Raw genomic sequence first — 22,091 nt, 5'->3', positions numbered from 1 at the left:
GCCGCGCCGCGCGTTCGCTTTGCGTTCCCGCTCACTCCGGATGCCTTCGCTGGAAGTGCGTCCGAGCCATGGCCACTGCTAATCCCTGGGACCCGGCATCCGCGCCTAATGGCGCTGGGCTAGTGCTTGGCCACTTCATAGCTTCGGGGATGGTCACTCAGGTGCGTGGAGGCGGCGGTGGCGTCATCAAGGGGTTGCCCACGGTGGCGACAGATTACCGCTGTGAGGTGGCGCTTTTGGCCGCGGGAGTGGTGAAGGTGCTGGCTGGGGACTGTACGAGAGTAATAGAGCCCCTTCCAGGCAACAGCCACTACCGTTCTGCCGTGAGTTCTTGGAAAGCGGGGATCTGAGATGGTGTTTAGGGTACTTACTGTGTTTTGAGTGTTTGTAGGGTAAGTTTGTCCCAGGCCCGTTTGTGGGAGATTAGACTGCTGTTACTGACCTTTTTCCCCCCTAGACTGTAGTGTAAGGCGAGGTTGGGAAATGCGGGTAGTTCTGCCCCTTGCGGAAAAAGCATTCCCAACAACGCTCGTTTGTGGAAAGTGTTGAATCGTATTTGGGGAGGGAGGTTCTGGGTAGAGAAGAGCGCCAGAAGCTCTTTTTTGGCTTCTTTAAAGGCAAAAAAAAAAAAAAAAAAAGTATTGGCAAAAAAGACCTTGGAACGTGAATAAGGAAGAGATTAATTTTGAGGAGAGAAAAGAGACATTGACCTTACGAGTCATAGAGTGGCAGTTTTAGGTTGAGCAAGAAGAGCATGTCCAGGGGAAAGAAGCCAATAGAGGGAGAAATTGAACATGTGAAGAAATAATGGAAATGCAAGTGACAGAAGGGCATAGGGAAAGAGGGATCAAGGGCATTGAGAAAAATGGGGAAATAAATTTTGACATATAGAGGAAGCTGAGTAATTTCACTAAAAAGAAAACAGAAAAGTTAAACTGATCTGTGAAAATTAGCACTATATTAGCCGGCGTGGTGGCGTACACCTGTGGTCCCAACTACTCTGGAGGCTGAGATAGGAGGATGGCTTGAGCTCAGGCGATCCAGGTTGCAGTATGACGCAATCGGGCCACTGCCCTCAGCCTGGGCAACAGAGTGAGACCCTGTCTTAAAAAAAAAAAAAAATTAGTAAGGCCAGGCGCGGTGGCTCACGCCTGTAATGCCAGCACTTTCGGAGGCCGAGGCGGTTGGATCACGAAGTCAAGAGGTTGAGACCATCCTGGCCAACATGGTGAAACCCCGTCTCTACTAAAAAATACAAAAAACTTAGCTGGGCGTGGTGGCACGCGCCTGTAGTCCCAGCTACTCGGGAGGCTGAGACAGGAGAATTGCTTGAACCCGGGAGGCGGAGGTTATAGTGAGCCGAGATTGTGCCATTGCACTCCAGCCTGGCGCCTGGCGACAGAGTGAGACTCTGTCTCAAAAAAAAAAAAAAAAAAAAAAAAAGTGCTACAAACATGATGGAAGATATATGGAAAATATGTAACTTTTTGTAGTTAGAAGAACATTAGAGACTCTAATACTTTACAGTCTTTTTTAATTTAAGAAACTAAGGCTTAAAAGACCAAGAAACTTGCCCATGGTCACTAGACTGTTGAAGGAGAATTAGATCTTAGCATTCACTCTTTTGACACATTGTATCCCCTCTCAAGATGAACTGTTACAAGAGGCTGTGATACTTTCTTGAAAGATTTTAAGCTTCTGTTAAATACCCAATATCTGAGTGATGGGGGAGATTCAAGTGGTCCTAGTTGACCAGTTTTCCCAGGGATGACCACAGCACTCCACAGTTTAATCCTTCCTTCTCTCCTGTGGGTTTTTTGTTTGTTTTTGTTTATGTTTTTTTTCTTTTGAGACGGGATCTTGCTCCAGGCTGGAGTGCAGTGGTGCAGTCTTTGCTCACTGCACCCTCCGCCTGCCAGGTTCAAGCGATTCTCGTGCCTCAGCCTCCCAAGAAGCTGGACTACAGGCACCTGCCATCACGCCCGCTAGTTTTCATATTTTTAATAGAGACAGGGTTTTGCCATGTTGGGCAGGCTAGTCTCGAATTCCTGAGTGCAGGTGATCCACCCACGTAGGCCTCCCAAAGTATTGGGATTACAGGTGTGAGCCACTGCACCTGGCCTTTTTCTTCTCATCAGGTTATCTACTACTCTCACTTGTATTGTCCAGTTCTCTTATCACAAAATAGTTTGGCAAACTCATGCTAGGAAACATTTTTGAAGGCTCATGCCTGTAATCCCAGCACTTTGGGAGGCCAAGGCAAATGGATCATCTGAGGTCAGGAGTTCGAGATCAACTTGGACAACATGGCGAAACCCAGTCTCTACTAAAGATATAAAAATTAGCCCGGTGTAGTGGTAGGCACTTGTAATCCCAGCTACTTGGGAAGCTGAGGCAGGAGAATTGCTTGAGCCCTGGAGGTGGAGGCTGCAGTGAGCAAAGATCGTGCCACTGCACTCCAGCCGGGGTGACACAGTGAGACCATGTCTCAAACAAAAACAAAAACAAACCCAACTTATAGTATCTTTCTAAAGAGCGTTGGTAGGAAATATAAATGCCTAAACCAAAGGAGTGAGGCACTGGTGAGAGAATTTTAGGCATTGATGCATGTGAACTCTTTTTTGGGGGTGGTGGTTGTTTTGGGGAGTATCTACTATCTCAACATTAGACAGTTACTGGTTTTACATACAGTTAAGATGTGCCACTCTATAGCTCCTTTATATGGTCTGACAACATTACTACACAGCTAGTCCCAGTGAGGGAGCTACTTACAGACTTGTAGGTTGGTTTTACTTTAAGCAAACTTTGTACATAAAAACATTTATCTTGTTTTTGTTTGTTTTGTTGTGTTTTGTTTTCTGAGACAGAGTCTCGTTCTGTCGCCCAGACTGGAGTACAGTGGTGCGATCTTGGCACACTGCAACCTCAACCTCCTGGGTTTAAGCGATTCTCCTGCCCTCAGCCTCCTGATAGGGGGCAGCACCATGCCAGGCTAATTTTTTTTGTATTATTAGTAGAGACGAGGTTTCACCATATTGGTCAGGCTGGTCTCAAACTCAAATGATCCACTCTGCCTCTGCCTCCCAAAGTGCTAGGATTGCAGGTGTGAGCCATCACACCCAGCCAAAAACCTTTCCCTATTAGGATTTAGCATTGATTCTTTCAAAATGATTTGTCACATCATCCCTTTAAACAGCCCATCCCTTTGGTGCACTTCATTTTTTGTGCATTAAAAATTAAGACTGTTGACTTCCTGCTGAGTGACTCCTAAAATTGTTATTTGATACAGTCTTCTAGAAAACATAGCTTGTTTGAACTTTGTTTTGTTTCAGTCCATTAGAGAGTGATTTGGCGAGAGAAAGGTGGGGCTCTCTGTAGGATAATGGGGTATTGCTTTAGTTTATTCCCCTTGGGACTGCTTTAGTGACCTTACATTCTAGATATTTATCTGGCAAATGTGAGTGAGTCTTGGAGTCTTGACCAAAGTTTCATCATCATCGCTTATTGGCAATTAATAAGATAAGGATCTGGACCTACCAAAAAAATCCACAGCATCTACTAATTCTATTTTCTTAACCTGTGTTCTACCCTCCTCTGCACCTCCCCTTCCATTTGAGAGCCTCTGCTCTTAACTTCTTTGCTATACTGCCTCCCTTTTAATGTCCCTCAGCTAGAGTTCAGTATAAAAAAGAAGGGATAGGAAAAAGAAGAAAGGGTGCCCACAAATGACAAATTTATATGTAAATATGGTATACAGTGTTATCAGGATTTTGTTTGTTTTGAGATGGAGTTCCACTCTTGTTGCCCAGCCTGGAGTGCAATGGCACTATCTTGGCTCACTGCAACCACCACCTCCCAGGTTCAAGCCATTCTTCTGCTGCAGCCTCTTGAGTAGCTGGGATTACAGGCACACACCACCACACCTGGCTAATTTTTTCTTTTTTTTTTTTTTTTTTGATATTTAGTTGAGATGTGGTTTCATCATGTTGGCCGGAATGGTCTCAAACTCCTGACCTCAGGTGGTCTGCCTGCCTTGGCCCCCCAAAGTGCTGGGATTACAGGTGTGAGCCACCATGTCTGCCCGTTATTAGGATTTTTATATTAAGTGTAAAGGTTCTGGATCTCAGCTGCTGTTTGTGCCTAGCAACGGAATAAACAGAAATACCATTAATTTCTCAGGATCCTTTCATTTTCAGGGTTCTTTTGCCCTCTGTGGCATGTAATAGCAATACAGAATAACAGTAGCTAAAGGAAAAGACTTTTCTGTATTTCCCAATCCGTGATGCTTTTTTCTTTTCTTTTTTTTTTTTATGTGTTAGTAAGTCTCAATCCTCAAATAGTTATAATTTCTATTTATTATAGAAAATAAGCCTTAGCGTCCTAAAGTGCAGGGATTACGGTTGTGAGCCACTGCACCTGACTCTCTTTCTTTCTTCTCTCCTTTTTGGCTATCTGCTTCGATTAAGATTAAATTCTTATTTTTCTTCTGGTTTCTCTTGCATGTTCTGAGCCAAGCACCATTACCCTATCGTTGAACCTGTTTACTATTTAGCCAAATATACAACTAAGATTAGTGTGTAAGCATGGAGAGGGGGAGATATAGCAGGGAATGAGTTGGTTACAATGTGATAAATTGTAGAAAGTGTTTTACTTTCATTTACCTCCTAACCAAGAGGTAACAGAAAGAAAAAAGGGCCAGGCTGATATGATGGAAAGGCAGTGGATTAGATGTGTTCTCAATTCTACCCTGACACACATTGGCAGTGTGAAGTTGGAGTAATACTTTCCTGGTTCTCGGTTTTGCCATCAGTAAAATATCTTGTGTTATCTACTTCAGTGAATGGCATAACTCTGTCCACTCACCTGAGGCAGAATCCTTGGAGTATTAACTCGATTTTATCCCTTACTTCCCATATCAACTGAAATTTCTCAATTACACCTTTTGAAGAACTCCTATCTTTTCTTCCTTTCCTTTTTAACTGCTGCTGACCTAGTCCACATACTTATCCTTACCTGGAATACCATAGCAGCCACCTGTTTAAATATCGAATCTCTCCAGTCCATTTCTCCACTAGTGATTTTTTGTTTGTTTACGTTGGATAGCTACCAGGGTTTTCTTTCTTTTATTATTATGGTAAAATACATATAACATAAAATTTACAATTTTAACTATCTTAAAAGGTACAATTCAACGGCATTTACTATACTCAATATTGTGCCACTATTTTCAAAAACATTTTTATCACTCCAAATGGAAAACCTGTACTATTCCCAATTCTCTCCTCCCTCTTCATTAGTGTTTTATTTTATTTCTTTTGTGGGTACATGTATGTATATTTGAGACAGAGTCTTGCACTGTCACCCAGGCTGGAGTGCACTAGTGGGCTCATGGCTCACAACAGCCTCAGCCTTCAGGGCTCAAGTGTTCCTCCCACCTCAGCCTCCCTGGTGGCTGGGACCACAGGCATATGTCATCATGCTCGGCTAATTTTTGTATTTTTAGTAGAGATGAGGTTTTGCCATGTTGGCAAGGCCAGTCTCCAACTCCTGATCTCAGGTGATCTACCTCCCTTAGTCCCAAAGTGTTGGGGTTACAGATGTGAGCCATCATACGCAACCAGTTTTATTTTTCATACTACACCAGTTAAATATCCCCCCCTTCCCTGCCGCCGCTGAGACAGAGTCTTGCTTTGTCACCCAGGCTGGTGTTGTAGTAGCATGATCACAGCTCACTGCAGCCTCAACCTCCCAGGCTCAAGCAATCTTCCCACCCCAGCCTCCCAAGTATCTAGAACTACAGGCACACGTCACCACGCCTGGCTAGCTTTTGAATTTTTTGTAGGGATAGGGTTTCACTATGTTGCCCAGGCTGGTCTTGAACTCCTGGACTCAAGTAATCTGCCTGCCTTGGCCTCCCAAAGTGCTGAGATTACAGGTGTGAGCCACCATGGCCAGCCAGTTTTATTTTTCATACTATTATAGTTAATGGCCTCCATTCGCTTTATTTTCCCTTTTTTTGAGACAGAATCTCACTCTGTCACCCCTTTTACTCTAAGCAAACTTTATATCTTTTTTAAAAAAAGATTAAAAACTTTTATTTTTTTATTTTATTTTTTTTTTCTGAGACAAAGTCTTGCTCTATCACCCAGGCTGGAGTGCAAAGGCACAATCTTGGCTCACTGCAACCTCTGCCTCCTGGATTCAAGTGATTCTCCTGCCTCAGCCTCCCAACTAGCTGGGACTACAGGCGTGTGCCACCACACCCAGCTGATTTTTATATTTTTAGTAGAGATGGGGTTTCACCATGTTGGCCAGGCCAGTCTCCAACTCTGATTTCAGGTGATCCGCCCATCCTAGCCTCCCAGAGTGCCAGGATTATAGGCGTGAGCCACCGCACCCAGCCAGTTTTATTTTTCATACTGCCCCAGTTAAATCCCCCTCCCTCTCCACCACTGCTGAGACCTGGTCTTGCTCTGTCACCCGGGCTGGTATTGCAGTGACATGATCACAGCTCACTGAAGCCTCAACCTCCCAGGCTCAAGCGATCTTCCCACCCCAGCCTCCTGAGTAGCTGGTACTACAGGCACATGTCATCACGTCTGGCTAATTTTTAAATTTTTTGTAGAGACAGGGTCTCCCTATGTTGTGCAGGCTGGTCTCAAACTCCTGGGCTTAAGCAGTTCTCCTGCTTTGGGATTACAGGTGTGAGCCATCTACCAGCCTGTATTTCTAAATAAGTATTATGTATGATTGTGTTACTTCTCCACCAGAAAATTTTCACTTGCTCCCATTTTCTGGAGTATGATTGTTCAACATAGCACTCAGGATCATCTGTGATTATGTGGAGGCTATGTTTTCAGCTATATCTGACCCCTCTTTTCACATATATGCTAATACTGGTGGTTATTGAACATTTATGATGTTTTACATCTTTCTACCTAGAATGCCTTTTACTTCCCTTCCATTATGAGCCTTGTGAGGGTATAGAACTTGTTTCACTCATATTTGAATATTTCATTGCCTAACTCAATAAGTGTTTATAAAATTGATTATTTTTGGACAGTAAACTTTTGCTATGAAGAGTCAGATAGTAAATATGGCTTTGTGGGCTATATGGTTGCAGCTATACAACTAGGTGGTTGTATAAAAGCAGCCAGAGATAGTATGTAAATGAATGAGAAAAGTCATGTTCCAATAAAACTTTATTTCTGGACCATGAAATTTGAATTTCACATCATTTTCTTTTCTTTGTTTCTTTTTTTTTTTTTTTTTGAGATGGAGTTTCTCGCACTGTCACCCAGGCTGGGGTGCAATGGCACAATCTCGGCTCAGTGCAATCTCCAAATTCTGGGTTCAAGCAATTCTCCTGCCTCAGCCTTTCGAGTAGCTGGAATTACGGGCTCCCACCACCACACCTGGCTAATTTTTTGTATTTTCAGTAGAGACAGAGTTTGGCCAGGCAGGTCTTGAACTCCTGACCTCAGGTAATCCACCCTCCTTGGCTTTCCAAAGTTGGGATTACAGGCGTGAGCCACTGTACCCAGCTTTTCTTTTTTGTGTGTGTGAGACAGGGTCTTACTCTATCACCCAGACTGGAGTGCAGTGGTGATCTCAACTCACCACAAACTTTGCCTCCCAGGCTGAAGCAATTCTTCTGCCTCAGCTTCCCGAGTAGCTGGGATTATAGTTGTGCACCACTACTGCCTGGCTAATTTTTATATTTTTAATAGAGACAGGGTTTCATTGTATTGACCAGGCTGGTCTTGAACTCCTGATCTCAAATGATCCATCCATCTCAGCCTCCCAAAGTGCAGCCTGTTATAAAATACTCTTCGTCTTTGATTTTCTTTTTCCCAACGATTTGAAAATATAAAAACCATGCCTGGCTCACAGGCTGTACAAAAACAGGTAATGGACTACATTTATTTCATGGACTATAGTTTTCCAATCCTTGGCCTATCTGATGTCTAAACTTCTTTGGGCTGGGCATAGGGGCCAACATGGTGAAACCCCATCCCTACCAGAAATAAAAAAAAATTAGCTGGGAATGGTGGTGGGTACCTGTCATTCCACTTACTTGGGAAGCTGAGGCAGAAGAATCAGTTGAACACAGGAGGCAGAGGTTGCAGTAAGCTGAGATCATGCCATTGTACTCTAGTCTGGGAGAAAAGAGCAAAACTCAGTCTCAAAGAAAAAAAAAAGTTCTTTACTGTGCTAGCATTCTAGAAAACAAGATGATACAGAAAATTATGGCTGAAGTCTAGGGATGCACAAAATAATACTTCTGAGATAATGTGCAACATAACCTGCAGTATAACAGAGACTCATGGAATGAAGGGATAAAAAAGAAGGGGTAAGCTTTTTAGAAGAATAATTATATCTGGACACAAATATTCCTTTATCTGAAAGATAAGAATGTTAACATATACACTGTGAATGACTTGTAGCCAGTTGGGGGTCATTTAACAAATCAGATAAATGATTGCATGAAGGGAAAAAGTGATTTCAACTCCAGAAGCTCAGAGAGACTGGGCCTGAGTGATTTGGAAAGATGGAGGCGATTCTCCGACTATAGCCTTAGAATCCTCTGATAAACTATCAGTAATGCAAATCTGTTTTGTATGGCACCTTAGGAAATAATACAAAGTAAGTGTGTTGTTTGTTTCTTTCTCTCTCTCTCTCTTTTTTTTTTTTTTTTTTTTGGAGATGGAGTCTAGCTCTGTCGCTCAGGAGGGAGTGCTGTGGCATGATCTCAGCTCACTGCAACCTCCACCTCTTGGGTTCAAGTGATTTTCCTGTGTCCTACTCCAGCCTCCTGAGTAGCTGGGACTATGGGCACATGCCAGTACGCCTGGCTAATTTTTTGTATTTTTAATAAAGATGGAGTTTACCATGTTAGCCAGGATGGTCTCCATCTCCTGACCTCGTGATCCACCCAGTTTGGCCTCCCAAAGTGCTGGATTGCAGGCGTGAGCCACCGTGCCCAGCCTTTCTTACTTTTAAAAAATTTGAGCAAGTGGTTTGTGATAGTGAAGGTTCTCAAACAGGAATTACACATTGCTACTATTTTACTTTGTAGTTCATGTTCAGAGGCAGTATTGGACATAATATATTCTCGTATTTCAGACTATAGGCCTGCTACTCCTATGTACCGAAACTCTTTGTGACATACTGCTACTTTCCTTGTTCATTTACCAATAGGAGATGTTAAATACGTCTAAGAAAACAGCTTCTTGTTTTGTGAACTTCTCCAGATTACAGCAGATCACAGATATTCAAGCTGAAATCTACCAGGTAAATCATGTTGAACTTTTCACTTTCTGTGTCTAGTATAGGAAAACAAAAACAAAAACTGGCCAAGTCTAGAGGCTTACATCTGTAATCCTCACACTTTTGCAGGCCAAGCTGTGATGATTGCTTGAGCCCAGGAATTTGATACCAGTGTGGGCAAAATAGGGAGATCTCATCTCGATAAAAATTTAAAAAGTAAGCAGACATGGTGGCACAAACCTGTAGTCTCAGCTATTTAGGAGGCTGAGGTGTGAGGATCATTTGAGCTGAGATGTTGAGGCTGCATCGAGCCATGTTTGCACCACTGCACTCCAGCCTGGGTGACAGAGAGAGACCCTATATTAGAAACAAAAAAACTTTATTGGTTCTAACAGCAATTCCTTTGAACTTAGAACAGTGTCTAGCACATAGCTAGGTAGCTACATGTTTACTTAATAATAGTAGTAACAGTAATAGTAGTAGTAGTAGCAGTAGCAGGGCAAGAACAGCAAAATAAAAAACTTCAATAAATCTCCTGGACTCTCTTTTTTTTTTTTTTTTTTTTGATACAGTCTTGCTTTCACCCAGACTGGAGTAAGGTGGTGCAATTTCAGCTCACTACAACCTCTACATCCCAGGTTCAAGGGATTCTCGTGCGTCAGCTACCCAAGTAGCTGGGATTACAGGGATGTGCCACTACACCCAGCTAATTTTTGTATTTTTAGTAGAGACAGGGTTTTGCCATATTGGTCAGACTGGTCTCAAATTCCTGGCCTCAAGTGATCCACCCACCTTGGCCTCCCAAAGTGGTGGAATTACAGGTGTGAGCCACTGTACCCGTCCGCCCCTGGGCTCTTATAACAAATTATACTTCCATCCTACTTAAGGAATATACTAAAAGCATAGTCCTAGGTTAGACTATCCATTTTTGCCAAAGTTTAAGGCTGAAGTTTAACTTCGGGATACTTTCCGAGTGAGCTAAATGTTACTTTTGTTCCTTATGTAGAAAAACCTGGAAATTGAACTCCTGAAACTAGAAAAAGATACAGCAGATGTTGTTCATCCTTTCTTTTTGGGTAAGTGGTCTGGTTAGGTGGATAATCACTGGAATTACAACTTTTTCTTGTATTACTGTAAATAAGCACCAGTCAAATTATGATACACCATCATTCTTCCAGGTGTAGTCCCAAAGCTAAAGCTAAAGTCTTCTATTTCTGTGCTGAAATAGAACTTCTGTTGACTTGAGTAGTACAAATAGCATAAAAAGTGACCAAACTGGCTTCTCAAAGTCAGGAGAACTTGAAAGACAAAGTCTGAGGAACTTTTCAGATTAAAGGAGACTAAAGGGGCATGACAGCTAAAGCAATGTATGATCATGGATTCAATTTTTTTTTTTAATGTGTTGGGGTCTTCTTACATTGCCTAGGATGGTCTTGAATGGCTCAAGCAATCCTCCCAACTCAGCCTCCCAAGTAGCTGGGATCACAGGTGCATACCACCACAGCTGGCAATGTATTGAATATTTGATGAGAAAATTTTCTTGTATCCAGGCGTGGAGATTCATGCCTGCAAACCCTGGACTTTGGGAGGCCAAGGTGGGTGGATTACTTGAGCTTGGGAGTTCAAGACCAGTCTGGGCAACATGGTGAAAACCCATCTCTACAAAAAAGTACAAAAATTAACCAGGCATTGTAGCCTGTGCCTATAGTACCAGTTACATGAAAAGCTGAGGCAGGAGGATTGCCTGAGCCTGGGAGGCAGAGGCTGCAGTGAGCTGTGATTGTAGCACAGCACTCCAGCCTGGGTGACAGAGTGAGACCCTGTCTGAAAAAAAATAAAGAATTTTTTTTTTTTTTTTTTTGCCGTAAAGGACATTATTGGGATACTTAGTGATTTTTAAATATGGGCTGTATTAAATGTTGGTAGTATTGTATCAATGTTAAATTTTTTGAATTTGATAATGTGTTGTAGTTACATAGCAGAATGTTCCTGTTCTTGGGAAATACATGCAAACATTTTACAGGTAAAAAATATCATCCTGTATGCAGCTTACTCTCAAATGGGTCAGCAAAAATTGAGAGAAAGAGAAAGAGTGTGTGTGTGTGTATGTAGAGAGAGAAAGATAAAAATAAAATGTACCCAAATGTTAACAGTCGGTGAATATAGGTAAAATGTATATGGGAGTTCACTGAGCTTTTTTTGAAACTTTTCTGCAAATCTGAATTTTTTTTAAGTAAGAATTTTAAAGAAAGGTCAATTGGCAGCCATTAACTGAATGGGGAAAATAATGAGATAATCAGAAATAGCTTGTAAGATGACTTTTTTTTTTTTTTTTTTGAGTTGGAGTTTCACTCATGTTACCCAGGCTGGAGTGCAATGGCGCGATCTCGGCTCACCGCAACCTCCGCCTCCTGGGTTCAGGCAATTCTCCTGCCTCAGCCTCCTGAGTAGCTGGGATTACAGGCACGTGCCACCATGCCCAGCTAATTTTTTGTATTTTTAGTAAAAACAGGGTTTCACCATGTTGGTCAGGCTGGTATTGAATTCCCAACCTCAGGTGATCCACCCGCCTTGGCCTCCAAAGTGCTTGGATTACAGGCATGAGCCACCACACCCGGCCAACTTTTTTTTTTTTTTTTTTTTTTAAAGAGTATTGCTCTGTTACCCACATGGGAATACAGGTCACTAACTTTAACACCTGGATTCAACTGATTCTCTCAAGTAGCTAGGACTACTGGCATATGCCACCATGCCCAGCTAAAAAATTTTTTTTTCCATTTTTTTGTAGAGATGAGGTTTTGCTATGTTGCCCAGGCTGGTCCAAACTCCTAGCCTCAGTCCTCCTGCTTCAGTCTCCCAAAGCACTGCAATTACAGGCATGAGCTAGCACACCAGCTAAGGTGACTCTTTTTCTATGGTCTGTTATAGATTACTAGAGTCAGGGATAGGAAAAAATACATTGTGTTAAGAATGTAGCTCTGGCTATAAGAACTGAATAAGAGATGGAGATGAGAAACACAGAAAGAATTTAGCATTAGATTTAGTTATCACTAGGAAAAGAGGTAGTAGAAATATATTAGATAAATAAAAACCAACTAAGAGGAAGTTGTTGAAAATGAAATTGGTATTGGTATTAAAGTTAGCAAAGAGGAAACATTTAGGAGGGTAATGATGGGATAAATTTTTGACATTGGTAGTGTCAAACCAAGGCAAAGAAGAAATTATTGGTGATTCTGTTATCTGTCCTATTACTAACTATAATTACTATTTTTAATTTGTGTAGCTCAGAAGTGTCATACTCTGCAAAGCATGAATAATCATTTGGAAGCAGTGCTGAAAGAGAAGAGATCCCTTAGACAAAGACTGTTGAAACCCATGTGCCAGGAAAACTTACCTATTGAAGCTGTTTATCACAGGTTAGACTGAAAAGTAGACATTAACAGTTACACCTGTTTTCTGAGTTTAGTTTTTGTTTAGCAGTTACTTTGTAGCAGAATTCATAAGACAATTAGTGATTGTATTTGGCTTTTTTTGTTTGTTTTTTTGAGACAGAATATCTTGCTCTGTCGCCCAGGCTGCAGTGCAGTGGCACGATCTCAGCTCATTTCAACCTCTGCCTCCTGGGTTCAAGCACCTCTCCTGCCCCAGCCTCCTGCATAGCTGGGACTACAGTTGTGCACCATCACACATGGCTAGTTTTTAGTAGAGATGGGCTTTTACCATGTTGGCCAGTCTGGTCTCGAACTCCTGACCTCATGATCCACCTGCCTCTGCCTTCCAGAGTGCTAGGATTACAGGCATGAGCCACTGCACCCAGCATGGTTGTATTTGTTAACATTAATGTTGATATATTATACCAGAAAGAAAATCTTTGCTTTAAAACAGTAATACCTATGGCAAAAAGAAAGAACTTCCTTTTCACCATTGGGAATTATAAATTATGACTTAAATGAAAGAAATTAGATCCGTAACATGTAACAATAAAAATTGTTTGTATGTGAAGTAAACTCATTGTTGTGAAGTGAATTCATTGTTAAGTTAATGTTGCCCATATATAAAAATTCTGCTGGGGGTGTTTAACTGGGGCAGATGAAAACACTATCAACTAAGGGAGGAAAAAAACTGGATTCTTTTCTCATCTCTACTGTTTATATGCCTCAAAGCCTTGAGCAAATTATTTAAATTTTTGCCTTGGTTTCCCAGTAAATAGAATGGAGATGACTTCTATTGCCCTCTTCCTCACAGAGTGTTACAAGTATCAAATTGAAGGTATAGGTTATTACTAATGATAAATACCAGCCTGGGCACCGTGGTGAGACTCCATTTCTACAAAAAAAAAAAAAAAAATTATCGGGCCGGGCGCGGTGGCTCAAGCCTGTAATCCCAGCACTTTGGGAGGCCGAGGCCGGTGGATCACGAGGTCAAGAGATCGAGACCATCCTGGTCAACATGGTGAAACCCCGTCTCTACTAAAAATACAAAAAATTAGCTGGGCATGGTGGCACGTGCCTGTAATCCCAGCTACTCAGGAGGTTGAGGCAGGAGAATTGCCTGAACCCAGGAGGCGGAGGTCGCGGTGAGCCGAGATCGCGCCATTGCACTCCAGCCTGGGTAATAATAGCGAAACTCCGTCTCAAAAAAAAAAAAAAAAATTATCTACGCATGATGGTTCACACCTGTATTCTTAGCTACCTGAGAGGCTGAGCTGGGAGGAAGACTTGAGCCCAGGAGGTCAGGTCTCCAGTGAGTCGTGATCGCACCAGCCTGGGTGACAGACCGAGACCCTATCTCAAATAAATGAAGAAGCAAGCATTTGGGGATCTGATTGTTAACTTTCTCCACCAGTGCCTCACTAGCTTAAACAAACCAGTATCTTCTATTAAGTGTCAGATTTTTTATTTTGTAGGAAAATAATAGATATACAAAAACTTATTCTTCAAAAAAAAAAAACATAAAAAACAAACATGGCTGGGCACAGTGGCTCATGCCTGTAATCCCAGCACTTTGGGAGACTGAGGCGGGCAGATCACTTGAGGCCAGGAGTTCAAGACCAGCCTGGCCAACATGGCGAAACCCCATCTCTACCAAAAAAATACATAATATGCTGGGCATGGTGGCACATGCCTGTAATCCCAGCTACTGGGGAGGCTGAGGCAGGAGAATCACTTGAACCCAGGAGGTGGAGGTTGCAGTGAGTTGAAATCACGCCACTGCACTCCAGCCTGAGAGACAGGGTGAGAATCTATCTCAAAACAAAATACAAAACAAAAACCCTCTCTTGTGACTATATTCAGTAGCTATTCAGTACATTATCATTACCCTTGATGTATATATTGTACTACATCTCAGAACTGGGCAATGATTTGAAAGCATTTTGCAAATGCAGAGATTCAAAGTAGCTTTATATGTAGGCTTTTTCAATGAAATGCATTTATCCTTACTGTCTTCATTCTTCACAGAGAATGAGTAGGTTGAAATGGAATGAGGCTGGGTGCTATGGCTCATGCCTGTAATTCCAGTAGTTTGGGAGGCCAAGGTGGGTGTATCACTTGAGGCCAGGAGTTCGAGACCAGCCTGGCCAACATAACGAAACTCTGTCTCTTCTAAAAATATGAAAATTAGCTGGGCGTCGTGATGCATGTCTGTAATCTCAGTTACTCAGGAGGCTGAGGCACAAGAATCTCTTGAACCCAGGAGACGGAGGTTACAGTGAGCCAAGACTGTGCCACTGCACTCCAGTCTGAGAAACAAAAACAGAAAACAAGAAATGGAATGAGGAATGGGGTTTTATCTAAGGAAATTTCTTATATGAGAAAATGATTAAGATTAATATTGAGGTTTTTCCAACATTAAGGTGGGTTCCAGATATGATTACTGTTGTCTCTTTCCATTTTTTTATTTGACAAGTTATATGACAAGTTAAGTTGCTTGAAGTGAAAGAGAAGGACCTTTTTTTCATCACTAATATTTCCATGAATGCAGGAAGGTTGTTATTGGCTCATTAGGTTGATTGTAAGTCTTTGTTTCTTTTTTTTTTTTATACTCATCAAGCACAGACCTACATTCTAGATTGTAATTCTTATCTCAAAAGTCCTGATGAAAAGGAATACAAAACAAACTTTAAAAAATGTTAACTTTTTTTCTCTCTCTTTCAGATATATGGTACATTTACTGGAGTTGGCTGTGACTTTCATTGAGAGATTAGAAATCCACCTTGAAACAATTAGAAATATTCCTCATTTAGCTGCAAATCTAAAGAAAATGGTGAGTATTAATATAGCTGTCTTTAGTTATTTTATGCTAGAATCTCAGAGCGTGCTTTTGGTTTAGCTTTTTGATAGCTAATATTTGAGCTAGTTTTTTTGTTTGTTTTTTGTTGTTGTTGTTTTTTGAGACGGAGTCTTGCTCCATTGCCTAGGCTGGAGTGCAGTGGCACAATCGGCTCACTGCAACCTCTGCCTCCTGGGTTCAAGTAATTAGGGAAAAGTACCTGGGATTACAGGTGCCTGCCACCACGCCCGGCTAATTTTCTAGTAGAGATGGGGTTTCAGCATCTTGGCCAGGCTGATCTTGAACTCCTGACCTCCTGATCCACTCGCTTCAGCCTCCCAAATTGCTGGGATTAAAGTTGTGAGCCACTGGAGCTAGTTATTTTTTAAATCAAGGAGTGTTTTCTTGGCCGGTGTGGTGGCTCACATCTGTAATCACAGCACTTTGGGAGGCCAAGGCAGGTGGATCACCTAAGATCAGGAGCTCGAGACTAGCCTGGCCAACGTGGCAAAACTTCGTCTCTACTGAAAATACAAAAATTAGCCAGGTATGGTGGTGCATGCCTGTAATCTCAGCTACTTGGGAGGCTGAGGAAGGAGAATTGCTGGAACTTGGGAGACAGAGGTTGCAATGAGCCAAGATCCTGCTACTGCAGTACATCCTGGGCAAGATTCTGTCTCAAAAAAAAGAAGAAAAAAGGAAGTGTTTTCTTATTTATTTATTTAGACCTTGGATTTAACATTTTCTTTTTTACAAAATTTTTCCCATTTTCAATTCTTTTATTCCAACATTTAATAAATATGTGTTACCTTCACTGTGCCATGGCTATGCTATATGTATTGTGAAAGATAGATATGACCAATCTCTGCCTTCAAATTGTCAATGTTTGGTAAGACAGCTATAAAATATATATTTTCTACTTTATAGGATTGTATTTGCATAATAAATACAGCAAAGAATTATAAAGAAATGCTATCTATTGAGCATAGAAGAGGGAGGAATTACTTCCGATTTAGAAGGATTGGGAGTAGGTTAGGGTAGGAAGACTTAAATAAAGATTTTTTGTTTTGCTTTTCTCTTTTTTTTTTTTTTTTTTTAAGACTGGGTTTCACCATGTTGGTCAGGCTGGTCTTGAACTCCCAACCTCAGGTGATCCGCCCGCCTTGGTCTCCAAAGTGCTTGGATTACAGGTGTGAGCCACCGTGCCCGGCCTGTTTTGTTTTTCTCTTTATTTCCAGGTCCCTTGGCATTTTGGTGGTTTTGCCTTTTAAATAGAGATGAGTTCTATGTTGCCCAGGCTGATTTCTAACTCCTAAGCTCAAGTGAGGCACCCACCTCAGCCTCTAAAAGTGCTGAGATCACAGGCATAAGCCACCACGTACAGCTTCAATAAAGTTTTATTTAGGTGTTAGCAGTAAGCCAGTTTTTTGTTTGTTTGTTTGTTTGTTTGTTTTCCTGAGCTACAGTTTTATTCTTGTTACCCAGGCTGGAGTACAGTGGCACAATCTCAGCTCACTACAACCCCACCACTTGGGTTCAAGCGATTCTCCTGTGTCAGTCTCTCAAGTAGCAGGGATTACAGATGCCTGCAACCACACCTGGCTAATAATTTGTATTTTTAGTTGAGACAGAGGTTTCACCACTTTGGCCAGGCTGGTCTCGAACTCCTGACATCAGGTGATCCACCTACCACGGCCTCCCAAAGTGCTGGGTTTACAGGTGTTAGCCACTGTGCCCGGCCAACGTAAGCTGAATCTTAAAGAATAGGTGAAATTCAGACATGAGTCAGAAAGAATAGTTTGGCCAAAAGGAGCAATTGGGGAAAGACATGTAAGTCAAACAACCCAGGTAGTATGGGGGGAAGAGTGATATTCCACTTTGGCTGATGCCTAAAGGAAACCAGACTTTACTGAGTATTGGGGAGCAGAGAGGAGAGAGAGAGAGAGAGAAATTGTTTTCCTTTTTTAGCAAAGGCCGCAGAGGAGTTACTTGATTAGAACTGTGCCTTAATCATGGAGAAAATATTGGAAAGAGTAGTCTGAACCTTCCTACCCTTAAGTATGGGCAGAGAGTATCAGCATCACCTGCAAGCTTGTTAGAAATACAGAACTGCAGACATCATTCACCCTAGGCCTTCAGAATGAGAATCTACATTTTAACAAGTTCCTCAGGTGATTCCTGTACAAATTAAAGGTTAATCAGCTCTGGATTAGAAGACTGGTGGAGAAACCAGAGGCAGAGAAACCTGGAGACTACTTACACTGATTCAGTTAAAAGATTTAAAGTATAAGAATACAGAAGATAAGCTTTGCACAGTGGCAGGATTGTAGCCAATGAGGTTTATCCAAGGCGCGATTATTGCTAATTGAAGACTTTTCCCAATACCCCGGCGTGACGACTTGCAATACAGTCAGCACTGGCAATTTTTGACAGTGTCTACGGAGACTGATTAAAAAAAAAAAAAAAAGAATACAGAAGATAAATTGTTTAGATTTTGGAGGTCAAATTTTTAGAACTTGGCTATGAGTTGGACAAGGGACACATTAAAGGTAATGAAGTTTCTAGTCTGGGTGACTTGAAGGTGAGTAGGATTAGTGTGGGTTAAAGAAGTTAGTAAGTTTATTTTTTGACACATCTTTCATATGTAGTAAATGGTCAATCATTGTTGAACTGTAGTTAAATTGAGTTTGAGATGTTGAAGGTACATCCGGATGGAGATTACCAGTAGTCTTAAATGTGGGCCAAAATTTTAGGAAGGAGGTTGTGTTTAGCAATGTAAATTGAGAGTCATCTGCATTGAGTGATTATTGATGACAGAAGAGGTGAACTTACAAAGAGTAGGTTTGTACTGTAAGAAGTGGGAAAACACAATTTTAAGGAGCTTTTGAAGGGGCCGGAAAAAGATCAGGTGGTAACCTTTGGTTTCAATTATTCATGATATAATGAATTAATAACAGACATAATTTCTCCTATTTCCCTTTTCAAATGTTACAGAGCAAGGCTTTAGCAAAGATGGATATTTTGGTGACTGAGACAGAAGAATTGGCAGAGAATATACTCAAGTGGCGTAAACAACAAAAGGAAGTTTGCTCTTATATCCCCAAAATATTAGCTGAAGAAAATTATCTTTATAAACATGATATTATAATGCCTCCTTTACTTCTTACTTCTAAAGTTCATGTCCAATCTGTTAATGCCAAATAATCATCAACTTCATTTTTGCTTAATTATGTGTAATCATATGAAGTCTATTTCGAATTGACTATATAACATGGTTATTAATAGTCTTTGCTGCTAGTAATACTGAAAGAACCTGCTTTATATTAGAGTGTCAAGATCTCAGGTTCATTAAGACCAAACTGACTTTTCCTTTGTTTTTCATATATTTTCATTCTACTTTTCAGTAAAACTAGAGAAGATTAAAAAATAGCCATGACAATTTATTAACATAAGTGAACTAACCATTTCTCAGGCAGAAAATTCTCTATCATGTCTTTTTTAAAAAATGTGTGTTTATAGCAGGCTGTGATGGCTCACACCTGCAATCCTAATAAGTTGGGAGACTGAGGCGGACAGATGGCTTGAACCTTGGAGTTCAAGTCCAACTGGGGTAACATAGTGAAATCCCATATCTACAAAACATACAAAAAATTAGCCGAGCATGGTGGTCCATGCCAGTAGTCCCAGCTATTTGGGAGGCTGAGGTAGGAGGATCACCTAAGCATGGGAGTTTATGGTTGCAATGAGAATGATCACACCACTACAGTATAGCCTGGGTAACAGAGAAAGACCCCCATCTCAAAAAAAAAAAAAAAAAAAAAAAATGTGTTTCTGGCCAGGGTCAGTGGCTTACACCTGTAATCCCAGCACTTAGGGAGGCCAAGGTGGGTGGATCACCTGAGGTCAGGAGTTTGAGATCACCCTGGCCAACATGGTGAAACACCATCTCTACTAAAAATACAAAAATTAGGCCAGGCATGGTGGCTCACGCCTGTAATCCCAGCACTTTGAGAGGCCAACCCAGGTGGGTGGATCACCTGAGGTCAGGAGTTCAAGACCAACGTGGACAACATGATGAAACCCTGTCTACTAAAAATACAAAAAAATTAGCCGGGCATGGTGGTGGATGCCTGTAATCCCAGCTACTTGGGAGGCTGAGGCAGAAGAATTGCTTGAATCTGGGAGGCAGAGGTTGCAGTGAGCTGAGATGGCACCACTGCACTCCAGCCTGGGCAACAGAGCAAGACTCAGTCTTGAAAAAAATAAAAAATTAATACAAAACACAAGAATTACCTGGGCGTGGTGGCATGCACCTGCAATCTCAGCTACTCAGGAGGCTGAGGCAGGAAAATCGCTTGAACCTGGGTGATGAAGATTTCAGTGAGCCCAGATTGCACCACTGTACTCCAGTGTGGGCAACAAAGCGAGACTCTGTCTCAAAAAAACGAACAAACAAAAACGGGTGTTTCTGAATTAGAATGGTCTTCTTGAATCTAAAAATGTCTATGGTGATTGTTCCTGTGGGAGTGTCACTAAGTATGCAGAAAAGAGTAACAGCCAGACTGACTTATCCTTTGAAAGGCCTGATTGATTATAAGGTTCATCCTTGGCTGTTGCATCTGGGAACTTAGATATCTATCAAAAGGTGTCTTAGTCTGTTCTCCTCTCATAACAGAATTACACAGACTAGGTAGTTTATAATGATCAGAAGTTTATTTGGTTCACAGGTGTGCACAGTAGGCAGTCCAAGAATATGGTACCATCATCTAGCGCGGGTCTTGCCATGACAGAAGGCATCACATGGCAAGTGAGCAAGAGAAAGATATATGGGGCTAAACTTAGCCTTTTATCCTGAGCCCACTCCTGAGATAGCAACACTAATTCATTAATGACAGCCAAGCCCTCCTTACCTAATCACCTTTTAAAGGTCTCTTCTCAACACTTTTACAATGTCAATTTAATTTCCAGCACTTAAAGTTTGGGGGACATATTTAAACCTTAACAGGAGGGCACCATTCACTAAAAAGAGTGGCTCATGGTAACTAAGCTGTTTGTACAATGTGGTTTGTGCTTTCCTCCTGGGAATCTACAGTTTTGGTACATGGTAGGTAGAAGGTACCTAAGTGACCAGCCCCAGTAAAAACCCTGGCCACTCTCTAACAAGCTTTCCTGGTAAACAACATTTCTTACATGTTGTCACAATTCAGTTGCTGGTGAAATGAAACAACACATATGTGTGACTCCACTGTTAGAGGACTCTGGGAGCTTGTGCCTGGTTTCCCCCAGACTTTACCTCTGTACATTTTCTCTTTCCTGTTTCACTTCATATGCTTTTGCTGTAATAAATCATAGCTGCATGATGATATGCTGAGTCCTGTGAATTCTACCTGGAAATCATGGGATCTGGAGGTAGTCTTGGAAATCCTGGCACACTAAGCAGAGTTCCTGAGTGTTTACTGGCAGCTGAAGGAATAGGCAAAGAAGAAACAGCAAAGAAAAAGGCACATTGTGGTAACTTTGGAGGTTTACCTTACAAAATGCTCAGATATTTTACCTATCTGAGGTTATCGTGCATATAATAGAGAGTGATATACTAACAACTGCCTCAGGATATACTCATTTTTTATCAGAATTGTAACTATCCCTGGCTTATTTTACTTTTAAACTTGGGGTTCTGTTTTGCTTTAAAACGTGTACATCAGTTTTGTTTTTTTTTTTTTTTTTTTTGAGACGGAGTTTCGCTCTTGTTACCCAGGCTGGAGTGCAATGGCGCGATCTCGGCTCACCGCAACCTCCGCCTCCTGGGTTCAGGCAATTCTCCTGCCTCAGCCTCCTGAGTAGCTGGGATTACAGGCACACACCACCATGCCCAGCTAATTTTTGTATGTTTAGTAGAGACGGGGTTTCACCATGTTGACCAGGATGGTCTCGATCTCTTGACCTCGTGATCCACCCGCCTCGGCCTCCCAAAGTGCTGGGATTACAGGCTTGAGCCACCGCGCCCGGCCCTGTTTTTTGTTTTTTTTCTTTGCTTTTTTCTAAGACAGGATCTCATCTGTCACCCAGACTGCTGGAGTGTGGTATGGCCTGATCTCGGCTCACTGCAGCCTCGACCTCTCAGGTTCAAGTGATCCTTCCACCGCAGCCTCCCAAGTAGCTGGGACTATAGGCACGCGCCACCATGCCTGGCTAATTTTTGTATTTTCTGTAGAGACGAGGTTTCGCCATGTTGTCAAGGCTGGTCTCGAACTCCTGGTTTTCAAACAATCCTCCCACCTCAGCCTCCCAACGTGCTGGGAGTACAGGTGTGAGCCACCATGCCTGCCCTCATCACACTCCTTCACACAAGAAGACTTCAACAATGATGAGTAAAGTGGTTGTTTATAAGGAAGCAGGTGGATTACCAAAACAAATCCTGCTAAAACACCAGGTATCATGTTTTAAAGTCTACTTTGCTAATTTTAGCTAATAGGATAAGAGTGGTTGTAATATCATGAACATTACATAGACACTTACACAAAGCCTTTGGTTGTATTTCATCAAAAACTTGT

The 22,091-nt window shown here is 41.8% G+C and overlaps 1 protein-coding gene and 1 non-coding gene across 6 annotated transcripts; both read left to right on the top strand.

The window, feature by feature from the left end:
• The first annotated feature begins 11 nt into the window (after positions 1 to 11).
• HAUS2 (HAUS augmin like complex subunit 2) lies at positions 12 to 21,027 on the top strand. 5 transcript variants are annotated; one of them, XM_032297829.1, is made up of 6 exons: positions 12 to 161; positions 9,202 to 9,294; positions 10,277 to 10,346; positions 12,554 to 12,686; positions 15,426 to 15,534; positions 18,535 to 19,174. In XM_032297829.1, the coding sequence occupies exons 1-6, from the start codon at positions 69 to 71 to the stop codon at positions 18,742 to 18,744; spliced, it is 708 nt and encodes a 235-aa protein (XP_032153720.1). In that variant the 5' UTR covers positions 12 to 68; the 3' UTR covers positions 18,745 to 19,174. The 5 variants fall into 5 exon arrangements, with proteins under 5 accessions (XP_032153720.1, XP_032153721.1, XP_032153723.1 ...); XM_032297830.1 differs by lacking the exon at positions 18,535 to 19,174 and adding an exon at positions 20,893 to 21,027 and having other exon boundaries at positions 17 to 161; XM_032297832.1 differs by lacking the exon at positions 10,277 to 10,346 and having other exon boundaries at positions 39 to 161; positions 18,535 to 19,006.
• On the top strand, positions 17,845 to 17,985 carry LOC116564613. The gene has a single exon (XR_004274992.1). It is a non-coding gene; the product is annotated as a U4 spliceosomal RNA (small nuclear RNA).
• Positions 21,028 to 22,091: the final 1,064 nt, after the last annotated feature.

The sequence above is a fragment of the Sapajus apella genome, unplaced genomic scaffold, assembly GCF_009761245.1.
Source record: "Sapajus apella isolate SASKATOON/1434 unplaced genomic scaffold, GSC_monkey_1.0 scaffold37, whole genome shotgun sequence".
In the NCBI taxonomy this organism is placed as follows: Eukaryota; Metazoa; Chordata; class Mammalia; order Primates; family Cebidae; genus Sapajus; species Sapajus apella.
Note: the sequence above shows the minus strand (reverse complement) of the source record. Positions and strands in the feature narration are given on the sequence as shown.

Excerpts from the sequence above, each read along its gene's own strand:
- HAUS2 (XM_032297829.1), top strand. The coding sequence starts at position 69 with ATGGCCACTGCTAATCCCTGGGACCCGGCATCCGCGCCTAATGGCGCT. Across the intron at positions 162-9,201 it reads CTTCGGGGATGGTCACTCAG|GAGATGTTAAATACGTCTAA; the intron begins GTGCGTGGAGGC and ends ATTTACCAATAG. Across the intron at positions 10,347-12,553 it reads TGTTCATCCTTTCTTTTTGG|CTCAGAAGTGTCATACTCTG; the intron begins GTAAGTGGTCTG and ends TAATTTGTGTAG.